We start from the raw sequence: 14,971 nt of genomic DNA, 5'->3' as shown, positions 1-14,971 counted from the left end.
CTCAAACCCTGCCTTCCCTAGGCTGAACCCCCAAAATCTTCAGGGATTTCCCAACCCAGAGCTGGCAACCCTACCATCAGACATTTTTCTCACACTGTATCAGCCCACAGTTCTTGCTGCACACTGAGTTCACATGATAAATTGAGTACCCCGATACTCTGAATGGCTGGAGCTGCTACCATGTGGCCTACTGTAACAGGTCACTGCTTGTTCTTCACTTTAAGCAAATGCCACAAATGGGAACCAATATGGGAAGTGAGAAAAGTTCATGACGTGAAGCTCACAACAGTGCAACTAATTCTAGCCATGTGCAAGTGTGAACTCATTATGAGACGCTTGGCAGGGTGAAAACTGCTAGGACTCTCTTAAGGAAGAGAGATGCATACAGAGTCACTATATGTTGAATTCCTCATACCTGTCCCTTTCTTTCCAAAGCAAGGTTTCTTTGCAGGAATCAAGAAAAGGAGAAAGCCAAGGAAGACCGAGACTGTAGCATCAGTTCGGTAGCCTTTCCTAGGGAAAAAATATGGAATTGCTTTACAAAAGGAAGGACAGGCGGTCACTGTTTCCTCTCAGTATAAGGACAATAATATTTTTTTTAAAGAAGAGTTGGTTTTTATATGCTGACTTTCTCTACCACTTAAGGGAGAATCAAACGGGCTCACAATCACCTTCCCCTCCCCACAACAGACACCCTGTGAGGTAGGTGGGGCTGGGAGAGTGTGACTCGCCCAAGGTCACCCAGCTGGCTTTATGTGTAGGAGTGGGGAAACAAATCCAGTTCACCAGATTAGCCTCCGCCGCTCCTGTGGAGGAGTGGGAGAATCAAACCTGGTTCTTCAGATCAGAGTCCACTACTCCAAACCACCGCTCTTAACCACTACACCATACTGGCTCTTTTCTGTGCTGTGCCTTCCAGTAGAATCCGTGCTGGGGAGGGATCTCTGTAATGGCTGGTTTTGCAAAGGGAGAGGGTGATTTAATTTTTTTTACTACTCTTTTCCAGTGACCTCCAGTAGTTCTTGAAATCTTCTCTGCTCCATCTCACAGAATTAAGTCTGCAATACTTTCCTGTGTCTATTGCAAGAAGACCACAAACTGCAGACCTGGGCTTTTGCATCATGTCCTACAATATATCTCTGCCCCTGTTTTGGGATGCTGAACATCTAACCTTATGAAAAGTTCTGGGAAACCCAAAAAAAGCCTGAAAATAATGTGATAGGTTTTTAATAATAATAATAATAATAATAATAATAATAATAATAATAATAATAATAATAGATTACACTGTTGTTATAGTATTGTAATGGAGCAAAGAATTTTCTGTCAGAGACCTCCAGACTCCAGAAAGAAATTCCTTTCCTGTGTTTCAGGAAGACGGATGATAATACAACTACTTGGCATTCATAAGAACAGCTAGGGTTGCCAACCTCCAGGTGGGGCCTGGAGATCGCCTGCTTTTACAACTGATCTCCAGACAGCAGGCATCAGTTCCCTTGGAGGAAATGGCTGCTTCAGAGGGTGGACTGTATGGCATTATACTGTGCTGAGGTCCCTTCTCTTCCCAATCCCCACCCTCCCCAGCTTCACCCCCAAATCTCCAGGTATTTCCAAACCAAAAGCTGGCAACCCTAGGAATAGTGCTGTAGACTGAATGCTCAAAGAAGTTTACATACCTTCTCTCGGCAAAACTTAAATGTCCTTTGTAAGCTGTGACAGTTTTCATTGCTTCCAAAAGCAGCCTTCTTCACCCAGCATACTTAAAGACAACTGCTTAACAATCTGAACACACAAAGTTGGCTTAAACTGAGTCAGACTGCTACTGTAATAAACTGCGTACTGTCTTCTCTGACTGGCAGAAGCTTTCAAGGATTCAGGAAGAGGTCTTCCCCGCTCTGCTACCTGAGATCCTTTTCATCAGAGATGCTCTTCCACAATGGCCCCTTATACGGGTCATGTAACAGACTCTATGCCTTCAGCATAGGAAGGCAATGAAGACAGAAAATCCCACAGTGCTGCCACAGTGTTTAGGGCAGGGGTGTCGAACTCAATTGTTACGAGGGCCAGATGTGATACAAATGTCACTTGGTTGGGCCGGACCATGCCTCGCCAGCTCAGACTGGGACTGGGGAGGGGGAGTAGCTGCTTCGGCTGGCTCACGGGCTGGATCCAGCCCGCAGCACTTCTGGTTTAGGGCCTACGACCACATCAGTGAGGTCAGTTACATGAGTCTTCCCCACCTCCCATGCTCTCAATTAGAGTTGCCGCCTTCCAGATGGGCCTAGAGATCTCCTGGAAATTACAACTGCTCTCCAGATTACAGAAACCAATTCCCCTGGAGATAGGGTTGCCAGGTCCCTCTTCACTATGGGTGGGAGAGTTTTGGGGCGGAGACTGAGGAGGGCGGGATTTGGGAGGGGATGGACTTCAATGCCATAGAGTTCAATGGCCGAAGCAGCCATTTTCTCCAGGTGAACTGATCTCTATGGGCTGGAGATCAGTTGAATTAGCAGGAGATCTTCTGCCATTTCCTGGCAGTTGGCAACCCTACGTGGAGAAATGGCTTTAGAAGGTGAGCTCTGTCACATTACATCCCAGCTGAACTCTCCTTCTCCCCAACTTCCATCCTCCTCAGGTATTGCTCCCCTCCCCACTCATCTCCAGGAATATCCCAACAGAATTGGCAGCCCTACTCTCAATCCCAGTTGGAAATTTATTGCCAGACAACCTTGTCCGAGCAAGTCCATTCGTATGCCACGAAGCAGAAACTTACTTTTCAAACAAAGACGACCAGCCTGGTACAAACCCTGGCTCCCTCGTAAACCACAGCAGTGTCATCAGGATGAAGAAGAATGCCGTCACCATCTCAGGATAACTGGAAAGGATTTTTTGAAACAGAAAACCAGGAAACTATTTAGGACTAGAGTGCTTCATCTATGAGTTTTGCTAACTCAGCCTGTGATGGATGCATGCGACTATTGACATTGAGGTAATTGATGTAATGTAATTGTTGCCCGGTGATGTTCACATTTGATAGTTCTCACTTTGTGATGAACACGGTGGCTCAGTTCAGGCACTGTGCATAGGGCTGCCAATCTCAAGGTGGTGCCAGGAGATCTCCTGCTATTACAACTGATCTCCAGCCGATACAGATCAGTTCCCCTGGAGAAAATGGCCACTTTGGCAATTGGACTCTATGGCATTAACATCCCTCCCTCCCCAAACCCCACCCTCTTCAGGCTCTGCCCCAAAAACCTCCCGTTGGTGGCAAAGAGGGACCTGGCAACCCTAACTGTGCAACATGGTTGCATTAAACTGATTATGGTTAGTGTAGAAAAGAGCAACAGTCCCATAGCACCTTAAAGACTAACACAATTTTTGGCAGGATATGAACTTTCATGAGTCACCACTCACTTCTTCAATGACTCATGAATAAGGGTGCCAACCTCCAGGTACTAGCTGGAGATCTTCTGCTATTACAACTGATCTCCAGCCGACAGAGATCAGTTCACCTGGAGAAAATGGCCGCTTTGGAAAGTGGACTCTATGGCATTGAAGTCCCTCCCCTCCTGAAACCACGCCCTCCTCAGGCTCCGCCCCAAAAACCTCTCACTGGAGGCAAAGTGGGACCTGACAACCCTACTCATGAAAGCTCGTACCCTGTCAGAAATTTGGTTAGTCTTTAAGGTCCTACTGGACTCTTGCTCTTTTCTACTGCTATAGACAGACTAACATGGCTACACATCATGATCTATCTCTAGGGTTAGTGCAGTTTTCTAAATACAAACCATTCCACCAGCTGTGGTTGGTTAGAGTCTGGATCTGAAGCTAGTTTATTATTTAATTATTTGGACTTGTATTCCACCCTCAATCCCAGGCCAAGGCCAGGCTCAGGGAGGGTAACAACAAATCAATACAAAAAATACATCAAGACCATCAATCAAATATTAAATCAGGAAAAAACCTGATTTCACAAACCAACCACTGTTATGATAAACCACGGTTATCCATCCCTCTCTCATAATACTAGAACGCGGGGTCATCTGCTGAAGTTGGAGGGCGACAGATTCAAAACAGATAAAAGGAAGTATTTCTTCACACAACACATAGTTAAATGGTGGAACTCCCTGCCCCAGGATGTGGGATTAGCTGCCAACTTGGAAGGCTTAAGAGGGGAGTGGACATGTTCATGGAGGAGAGGGGCATTCATGGCTCGTAGTCAAAATAGTTATTAGTCATGATGCATACCTATTATCTTCAGGATCAGATGAGCATGCCTATTATATTAGGTGCTTTGGAACAAAGGCAGGATAATGCTGTTGCAGTTTGTGGGCTTCCTAGAGGCACCTGGTTGGCCACTGTGTGAACAGACCACTGGACTTGATGGACCTTGGTCTGATCCAGCATGGCCTTTCTTATGTTTTTAAGTTCTTATGTACATTGTGTCTGAACTGAGCTACTTACTGAGTTGTTTTCACTGCCTCTTTGGAGCATCCAGAAGCCTTTTCTGGTATGACTTTTCATTCCCTGCTGATAGTCAAGGCTGCAAGTGTTTGGTTGTTATGGGACACCACCAGAAAATTGTAATAGATTGTTGTGTGAAGATTGTATATCGGGATGGGTGGATTTGAATAGAAGAGTACCATGGGTTTGGGCAGGAAGGAGAGACCATGAGACCTGAATGAATGCTAAAGCTACGCATGTATGAGCACATTTTTGTAACTACATAATTTAAACATGCCTATCTTGGATCCAAACTGTTTATGTCTGAAAGAATTTGAAATGAAACAGTTCTCTTGCTTGTGAGATTTATATAAGTACAGCCAAAATAACTGAGTATTTGTTGCATAGAACGCTTGCTTCGCCTAGCCTACAATTCCTTCAGAAGGATATATGTGACTCTTCCAATCCAAGGGTGAAAGGCAACGCCTTCTGGATCTTTTTGGACCTGCTGCCCACTTGGCTCCCTGGTCCACAGTCATACGCAAAGTCTGTACATTTGTTTTACCTGATACGTCCCAGTTTCTCGTACTCTTCCTGGATTCTCTTCTCTGACATCTCCTCCCGTTTGGTCTTCTTCTTCTTGCTCACTGAACACGTCTCTTTGAAACTGAAGATAATTTGGAACACGGAGAGAGAGGCAATTAGTTGATCGTCTGAAGATCTGCATCTGCCTTGAAGTTGACATGCTGGACACAGATGAATTCTTGACAACGAATGCTCTAAACCTTTGTGACATTTTGTGTTGTTCTGAGTGCCTTTGTGTCCCTCTGGTGGCTGCTGCTCCTTGGCGTCCTCCCCCTCCCTTCCCTCAATTTCATTTGCCCTCACAGACATTTAATGCAATTGGCTGCAGAGACCGACATGGTTGCTATGCAGAATATATCACAGGTGCCAGTAAAAAAAAGATGTGGTTGGCAACAGCCCATCATACTAAACATCTATGAGGACAAGTGACTCTAAGGACAGCGAAGTCAAGGAAAAGCAGAAAAAACAGCACCAAGGAACAAGAATCTGGGGAAAATAAAAGTACTGAACAGCATCAAAAATGGTCAAAAGCTCCCTCCCAAAAACCCTAGACATTTTTTAAATACAAACCCTATAATGTTTTTAAATACAAACATGAAATTAGGTTAGTAGTTTTGCAGAACTACTAGAGCTGCATGATACATCCTATGTAAACTCTGTGAACAGGTTGACAATGATTTGTCAACAGAAAAACTTTTAAACAGCTCCTTTGTTGACTTTTGTTGATTGTACTATGCAAGTATTTATTATGTTTATGGATCTTTTATCCTGCCTTGTAAAAATAGACATGTGGTTGTATTACACAAAGGCTATTATGCCATTGTTGGGTTTATCAGAGTACTGCTATTACTGTGATGTTATTGTTCATAGAGCTGATTACTACTATTTTATGATAGATTTGATCAAGTGGCTACAGTTGCCCCTGCAGCGTGCAATCCCGTAGGAACATCAGTTGCCCAAATCCTACGAAAATGAATGCAGCTTCCACAAGAACATGGAATAGCCCCTTACATCTTGCAACAGCTCTATAAGGTAGGCCAATGCTGTTATTCCCCATGTTGCAGATGGAGGCTGAGGGGGAAAAAGGGATTGTCTAAGGCCACTTAGCAAGTTTGTAGATAAGATGAGATGAGATGAGAAATGAACTGGTGAAATCCTCCATCACAACTCAGCCACTACGCTGTGCTTTTGAGCTTCAAACTGAGAGATGTGCCCGGGAGTCTGGCCGCTAAGAAGTTCGAAGCTGTGCCTTCCATGGTTGGCCATCTAACCACAGGATTGCACCGTTTCTCCAATTAAAAATCTTCCGATAAATACAACAAACAATAGTCAGAGACGGAGACTATGGTAAATTATCTGGAGGCCCATCAGCCCATGCCATCGTGAAGGTCTCCATGCACCAAATCGTTGTGCTGTTCCCGACACAAAGGTTATCAGAGGCTGCCTGGTCAGACCTAGACTATTTACAGACAGGAACAAGCGAGCTGTGAGTAATTGAAAACTCCACTTCAGTGTAACTGAAGGGTAAATGTCACAACCAAACAGCTTCTGCCTTTTCCGTGCCAGTGAGTCCATTTTATGCTTCTGTTTAAGAAAGGCAATAACAAGTGCATTATACAGTTGAGTGGGCTGAAATCTCATCTACATATATATGCAAATGAGGAGCATCCCTTGAGATCAAGGCGATCATCACTGTGGTGTCGCGGAGACTGGACATCCTACTTTAATTGAAGCCGTCGCAAACTCCCCTCCATCTTCGTTTGTCTTTCTTTGCCCTTGCGTTGCTTGCAGTTGAGCCACTGAACACAGTCGTGCTCGCCTGACGTTAATTTGCTTGACATGATGACCGATTTTGCTTTCTTCTTTGGAACCGTTTGTGGCTGAGTTGCTTTCCCCCTCGGCGTTCGTTTCACTGCAGTCTTGCTCGATGGGATATTTCGCAATGGACAGCTTAGTCCCCCCCCCCCCCAACCTGTTCTCTGACTTGGGCTGCTTCCACACAGATACAGTTCTCCATGGGGAGGGGACGTAGCTCGGTGGAAGAGCCTCTGCTTTTGCATGCAGAAGGTCCCAGATCCAATCCTTGGCATCTCCAGTTAAAAGAACCAGGGAGTACATGATGGGAAAGACTTCTGCTTAAGATCCTGGAGACTCACTGGCCATTTATGCAGGGTCAATTCTGCTCCTCGCTCAATGCTGATTTTTTAAATTCGACCTTTAAAATGACTATTCATGGTTCCGATGCGTTCCATCCCTGCTGAGCTCCCTCTGCTCCTCAAGACCCTCCATCCCCAGGCTCCACCCCCAAATATCCAGGAATCTCCCAACACGGAGTTGGCAACCCTATCTGTAAAGAAGAGCTCTGGTGGTCCCTTCCAACTCTATAATTCTATGATCATGCCATTGTTAGGCCATGAGTGAAGTTTGACCTGTGTTTTCTGTCAGTGTGATATTGTATTTGTTTTTACATTTATGTATGCCTTTTTGAGTCCTGTTTCTTGGATGAAAAGTGGGATATAAATATTTTAAATAATGAAAAATAAATAAATTAAATAAAAAGGAAGGAGGAAGTGTGTTTTTGTACATCCCTCGTCTTAACCCTCATTCCCAAATGAAAACAAGTCTACCAGAATGTGATTGCATTTCACCACATTAATCCCTTTTCTCCCTCAGTTCCCTCCCTCTGCCTCCTTCACGGTCTAAATTTAGACTGTAAGGTTATTGGGAAAGAGACCAGTCCGCTGATAATCCTGTCCAAGGAAATAAATAATCATTTCTTGCAGTCTTCCAATGTGTGGGATACTGAAAGATCATGCCGTCCTGCAGTTGGACTTGAACCTTATAATTCTTTCTGACCTTACCGGGACACCTTCTGTTAAGTCCCTTCAAGCTTCATTTCTCTACTCTCCAAAATGCCAGTAATAGTGATGCTCTCTCACAGGGCTGAGAGGCAGAATGCAGGTACCCAAAAACATAATCTTAAAAACAGATAAGATTCCATTGACTAGAGTGAGGTGGCTCCCGGGTTAAAGAAAATACCCTTCGGCTCCTTTGCATATCTTCCAGTCATTGGCTATAAAGAGATTTCAGTCCTAACTTTCTAGCTGAATACATTCTTGAATGAACCGCCCAGAACAGGAACCAGAGATTAAGAAGCCTCGGAATCTGCTAATGTTTCATAATAAATTGCTAGCACTGTAATTCTCGTATGGATTAAAAAACAAATGTGAGGGTGGATTCTTGGAATTGCAATGTAGATCTTAAATACTCTTTGAGAAAGAGCTGAAAGAATTGTGAATCATGTTGGGACTTGCAAAAGGATTAAAAATTATTTTTGATTTATTACAGCTCGTTTTGATTGGGAAACAGAAGACTCAGGAGGCTGAACAGTAAAAGGCTACAGAGCAGTTCAAAGTCAGATAAAGCTAGCCATAACTGGAGGTCATTACCATCTTCCAGCTATTCATGTACTAACTGGCATAAAAACTGTTTAATATAATTTTAATGGTTGGTTTTCTACTTTAAAAGCTCTCAGTGTGAGGTACAGAGAGGAGACATTAAAAAAAATGCTACAAACAATGTATACACCCTACACTACTAAAAAGTAACACACTAGTTAAGAACAAGCTTAACATTAAAAAAATTGCAAAAATATCAACACTGGTAGCCTGGGAAAGCATGTGTATGGAACAAGGTTATAAGCTGTGAGACAGGCGATGAAAGAAGTTGCTAGGTTAATCTCTTTAGGCCCCACTCTTCATCACAACCAATCCAAGACCTGACAAGGGACTATTATGGAACAACCTCTCCCCCACCAATTTAAGGTGGCACAAAAGAAAGTTCTGGGGAAAGATTTTCTTATGTCACTGTGGGCTTCGGTCATGAAAGGTCATATCTAGGGCTGCCAAACACCAGTCGATAGCTGAAGATCTCCTAGGGTTGCCAGATCCCTCTTTGCCACTGGCGGGGTTTTTTTGGGGTGGAGCCTGAGGAGGGCGGGGTTTGGAGAGGGACTTCAATGCCATAGATTCCAATGGCCAAAGCGGCCATTTTTCTCCAGGTAAACTGATCTCTATCAGCTGGAGATCGGTTGAAATAGCAGATCTCCAGCTACTACCTGGCAGGGGGTTGGACTGGATGGCCCTTGTGGTCTCTTCCAACCTTGTGTGATTTTGTGATACCTAGAGGTTGGAAACCCTAAGATCTCCTGGGATTACAACTGATCTCCAGGCCACAGAGATCAGTTCACTTGGAGAAAATGGCTGCTTTGAAGGTAAGACTCTATGGCATTATACCCTGTTGAAGTCCCTCCCACCCCCAAACCCCACTCTCCTCAGGCTTCACCCCCCAAATCTCCAGTAGCTGGCAACCCTAGTCATATCATGTCTATCATTCATGCAAATTCCATTTTATAATTGCAGTTCCTCTACATGTTATGCAGTGATCACAAGTTGTTATTTTGTGATGGTGTGAGGGAATGAAAATACTCCTTCATTCCCTCAGATTACATTTGGAGCCCTTCTTGAAGCTCTTTGCTTATGGCACTTGGATTGGCCTGGATTGCTGTTTGATATAGAGGGGTATGCAGAAAAAGAGAATTGTGGTACCCTTAGCTTCCCTCCCTGACTATCCCACACTCTACAGGGGAAAAGAGAGTTCCCCAATGTGGTGCCCTTGGGTGCCATGGCACCCATTAGTACTTTCCTTGGCACCTTTCAAGCTTTTTAGAAAGATGGTGAGGCTATTGTAAGGTAGAGCTTGTTACTGGTTGACCACGTTCAAATTATAGCGTTTTCTATTGGAATATCGGAAGGAATGGTAAGCACCTAGGCTTTCCTTAGTCAGTATGTGGTTCTATTCCCCCTTCAGACTTCCTTCCTCCTGGAAGGTATGAAGAGGGAGCTATTCTGTTTGGCTCCACCTCCTATGATAACCATTTTGGGTTTGGCTCCACCTTCTTTGGCAGCCATTTTGGGGTGGGAATCGCCACCTCTTCTGAAAATTCCAAAGGTGCCCACAAGCTCAAAAAGGTTGGGGACCCCTGGGGTAAAGGAAGTAAAGAAGTAGCCTTGCTTCTTCCCTCTGCCCCCGCGCCCCACTCGGCAGTGTAGGGAAGCCAAAGAGTGGGGTAGAACAAGGCTACTCGCTCAGCAAGGTCACTCCCTCAGTTTCTCTGCCTTGCAGAGAGTGAAAAAAGATCAGGGAACAAGGCCCCTCCTTCTACAGGTGTCTCATGACAGCTAGGAGGAAATCACTGCAGGTGTAGGAACATACAGAGCACTGTTTCATGGGTCCCTTCTGCTCCTGTTCAGCTTGTTCAAAAGCACTTTTGGTCATTGGACAACACTGTGGAAGGGTTTGTCTGAGGCAGTGTAGAGGGCACTTCACTCCCTATTTCTCAAAGGAGCTTCCACATGCATTTTGCTCCAGAGGCCTTCCTTAAAGGTTGAGGGAACTGACTGACATCTGGATGGGAGGTATTATAGGGGATGAGATACTGTTATTTGCCTTATGTTGCTTTATAGAATCATAGAATGAGAGAGTTGGTAGGGGCCATACAGGCCATCTAGTCCAACCCCCTGCTCAATGCAGGATCAGCCTAGAGCATCCCTGACAAGTGTTTGTCCAGCCTCTGCTTAAAGACTGCCAGTGAGGTGGAACTCACCACCTCCCTAGGTTGCTGATTCCACTGTCAAACACCTCCTACTGTAAACATTTTTTCCTAATATCCAACCAGTACCTTTCCACCCACAATTTAAACCCATTATTGCGAGTCCTATCCTCTGCTGCCAACAGGAACAGCTCCCTGCCCTCCTCTAAGTGACAGCCCTTCAAATACTTAAAGAGAGCAATCGTGTCCCCCCTTATGCCTTTATGCTTCTGTGTGTGGTATTATTGGTATTGTTTTCATTACAAATTGCATTTGCATTGGGTAGTTACCTTTAGTCTTTGGAAAATGGTGGTATACAATTGCGTTAAATAAATATGTAAAAGGGTTGTTCTGATCTTTTCAGATGTGCTAGGACTAAGATCTGTTGCAGGTTTTGTTCATGTTTAACCCTCATTGGTTGTCAGCAAAACCTAGGAAGCCACTGCCCGGTCTGGTATTCTGGATCAGGGAATCTTACGCATCTCTCGTCCAACTTACTTGCAACCCAGGAAAAGCCAGTGCATCCAGAACCAGGTCAGCACCAACATGATGAGAGAGATGGGGAAGCTGAATAGGAACCATGTTCCAAAATTCACCACATCGGCATTGGGATAATGGCTGGAAAGCAAAGAACCTCATCAGCGGTCAAGAAAATGCATATCATGCCGACATTTCACTGATGTTTGTCACACATGCCTAATAACTTCTCAACTGCAGACTCTGTGTTTATTTTTCTGCAAGGATAAAATGCACCCATGGTAAAATGAACATCTTTACTCTCTCTCTCTCTGTATGTGTATTTCTCCCTGTACACAAATTGTCTAGAAATGGTTCACACAGGGTGAATACATCATAATTCTGTATGCTTGAGTGGCAGCTAAATCTGCAAATAGACTGGCAGCTAAATCTGCAAATAGATTCCCCCTAACATGTACCATATCAGGCAATGTGGTTTTATAGACACTTTCTTTTTCTGGTGGTCTACCTGAGATTGCCTTTCACACATGCATGCCTCAGTTGGCGACAGAGTCATCTTGCAGTTAATTTGCTTGTGTGAATCACCTCTCAGAGTAGAAAAAAATAGGAATAGCAACGCGCAAAGTGGCCCATCAGATCCACACACACGGCATTTAAACAAGTGCATAGAGATGGGGCACTGGGGGAGGAATGAAACAAACTAATAAGCAAACAAACAAACAAACAGGTCAAATGAGACAGAATGCTGGGACTGTCATTGGAATTCCCAAGCATTTTCTCTTTGGAAATAGCAGACACAGAGGGGTCTGATTCTGATCAGGACTACAGCGTGGGTAGGGTCTGTTTACCTTTCCCCCATGACAAATTCTGACTTCAAACAGCCCCATGGTGCTGATATCGAGGCATTCTTTTTGGCCCAATAATTTGCCCTGGTTCTCCAGATGTGTTGGTTAAACTTCTGGATCGGAACCCAAGACACCCAGGTTCAGATCCCCCACTCAAAAGCCAGTGTGGTGTAGTGGTTAAGAGCGGCGGACTCTAATCTGGAGAGCCGGGTTGGTTTCCTCACTCCTCCACATGAAGCCTGCTGGGTGACCTTGGGCTAGTCACAGTTCTCTCTGAATTCTCTCAGCCCCATCTACCTCACAAGATGCCTGTTGTGGGGGGAGGGTGGGAAGCCAATTGTAAGCCACTTTGAGACTCCTTAAAATAGAGAAAAGCGGGATATAAAAACCAACTCTTCTTCTTTGATCCCAAAGCTCACTGGGAAAACTTGGGCCATTCACTCTCTCTCGCCCACCTCACTAGATTGTTGTGATGATAAAAGGGGAAGGTAGAACTGTGTATGCCACCCTTAGCTTCTTGGGAAAAAAGGACCGAAACATACTGCTCTAGTTAGACCTCACCTAGAGTATTGTGTTCAGTTTTGGGCACCACAATTTAAGAAGGATGTAGACAAGCTGGAACGTGACCAGAGGAGGGCAACAAAGATGGTGAGAGGTCTGGAGACCAAGTCCTATGAGAAAAGGTTGAAGGATCTGGGTATGTTTAAACTGAAGAGAAGACTGAGGAGTGATATGATAACCATCTTCAACTCCTTGAAGGGCTGTCATATAGAGGATGGTGCCGAGTTGTTTTCTGTTGCCCCAGAAGGTCGGACCAGAACCAACGGGTTGAAATTCAATCAAAAGAGTTTCCGTCTAGACATTAGGAAGAATTTTCTAACAGTTAGAGCGGTTCCTCGGTGGAACAGGCTTCCTCGAGAGGTGGTAAGCTCTCCTTCCCTGGAGGTTTTAAAGCAGAGGCTAGATGGCCCACTGTCAGCAATGCTGATTCTATGACCTGATTCAACTTTCCCCCACACCCTCAGTGACCCCTACTCCATGCCCAGAAGATGGCCAAGGTGGCGGTGCCCTCCTTGGCCATCTTCTGGACATGGAGTAGGGGTCACTGGGGTGTGTGGGGAGGTAGTTGTGAATTTCCTGCATTGTGCAGGGGATTGGACTAGATGACCCTGGTGGTCCCTTCCAACTCTGATTCTATTTTATGATTCTATACATTAGATTCTTCCTTCCATGCTAAAATCCCAAACTGAATTGGACCTAACATCTATTTATGAAGGAAAAAACACCTGGAAGCTCTAAACACAGCCAACTAAGCATCTCGGCTAGTTGCAGTCCTGGCAATCAAAAGCAGGTATCCTAAAGTTACTAGCCATCGACAAACTTCAGAAGCTAACGGAGATATTAGATGACGTCGGGAAACATAAATGCAATGATGTAGAAGAAGATGGGATAGACAGCACTCAGAGGCAAACTACTCATCACAAAATGATGTAACAAAATCCCAACTGAAAAATAATAATTGAAAAGTAGCCTTGGGAAAGAAGCGGGTGACAGGGAGAGTAGATGCTCCAGCCCTTTCCTGCCAGCTGTTTTTCTACTCAAATCGCTCCTAGTTCCATCAAGCTGCTTCCCCCCAGCCCAGGAGCTGCAGACAGAAATGTATTTTTGCAAATAAGTACCTACAGTGGTGGAAAGACTTTGTGGATGTCATTTTGAATGGGGGAAACGGCCACTGAGAAATGAAAGGATAGCTCATGGGCATCGTTCATCTCCCTCTCTCAAACAACAACAAGCAGAATGTTACACATAGTCTTGGAGAGAGGGAGGAATACAGGTGGATTGATCTATGACTTGTGGATCTTACATTGCCTTTACTTTCCCAAGAGTCATAGGTCAATGGCAAGGGTTAGCAAGATAATGTGACTGAAAGTCCCAGGAATCCCTTGTCTGTTCAGATAAGATTAACCTTAGGCTATTTCACTCATTGTACAAAAACAAAATTGGATTTTTTCACCAAGTAGAAACTAAACAGGAAGCTGCCAACAATCCTAGTCCTGCTGCCAGTTCACAATGGTCGCCCAGGAAGCTGCCTTATCCTGAATCAGATCTTTGGTCCATCAAGGTCAGTATTGTCTCTAATCCTACTGGAAGCAGCTCTCCAGGGTCTCAAGCAGAGGTCTTTCCCATCACCTACTGCCTACTCCTTTTTAACAAGAGATGCTGGGAATTGAACCTGGGACCTTCTGCATATAAAGCAGAGGCTTGTCCACTGAGCAACACCCCTTCCCTTTATCAGAGACCCTTGTCTCTGCCTTTGGAGGTGATGTGGGCAATAGGGTTGCCAGGTTCCTCTTTGCCACTGGCAGGAGGTTTTTGGTGTGGAGCCTGGGGAGGGTGGGGTTTGGGGAGGGGAGGAACTTCAATGGCATACAGCCCAATTGCCAAAGCGGCCATTTTCTCCAGGCGAACTGATCTCTATTGGCTGGAGATCAGTTGTAATAGTAGGAGATCTCCACTAGTACCTGGAGGTTGGCAACCCTAGAGGGCAATGACCAGAAAGTGGGTCTTTCCTGTCATGCTGCTGTGGCCTTTGGAACAGCCTCTTAGAAAGGTCCTCCTGGTGCCTTTGTTACTAGCACTTCAGCTTCAAGGAAATCCATTTTAATTTGCTTGTGCTGATTCCCCTTTAAATACTTTGTTTTGCTCTAGCTGATGGCAATCCAGTGGCTCATTCCTTGTTCTGATCATGTTAATGTCGAGCTATATTCACATTGAATAATAATATATATTTTTATTATGACTATTTTTGCAAGCCAATTTGAGCATATTTTTTTGAGGTGGTGGGGAGAGTGGACATAATAACTATATCAAATAGCCAAGGGCTGGCTTTCTGCACAGATAGAAGTTCAACAGGGGCAATCATGGCCACCATTTAGGGCTCAAAAAACTTGGGGAAACCCCCAGGTTTGAC

General features: G+C 44.8%; 1 protein-coding gene across 1 annotated transcript in view; it reads right to left on the bottom strand.

Moving 5' to 3' along the window:
- Nucleotides 1-14,971, bottom strand: part of SLC13A4 (solute carrier family 13 member 4) — a 44,954-nt gene that overhangs the window by 2,805 nt on the left and 27,178 nt on the right. Inside the window, exons 10-13 of the mRNA XM_056846581.1 lie at nt 11,177-11,296; nt 5,009-5,110; nt 2,774-2,875; nt 416-513 (exon numbers count right to left, since the gene is read on the bottom strand). Coding sequence (XP_056702559.1) covers nt 416-513; nt 2,774-2,875; nt 5,009-5,110; nt 11,177-11,296 — 422 coding nt within the window. The remainder of the gene's footprint in view (nt 1-415; nt 514-2,773; nt 2,876-5,008; nt 5,111-11,176; nt 11,297-14,971) is intronic.

The sequence above is a fragment of the Euleptes europaea genome, chromosome 3 (genome assembly GCF_029931775.1).
Source record: "Euleptes europaea isolate rEulEur1 chromosome 3, rEulEur1.hap1, whole genome shotgun sequence".
Lineage (NCBI taxonomy): Eukaryota > Metazoa > Chordata > Lepidosauria > Squamata > Sphaerodactylidae > Euleptes > Euleptes europaea.
The sequence above is the reverse complement of the archived record's forward strand: the minus strand, read 5'-3'. Positions and strand labels throughout refer to the sequence as shown.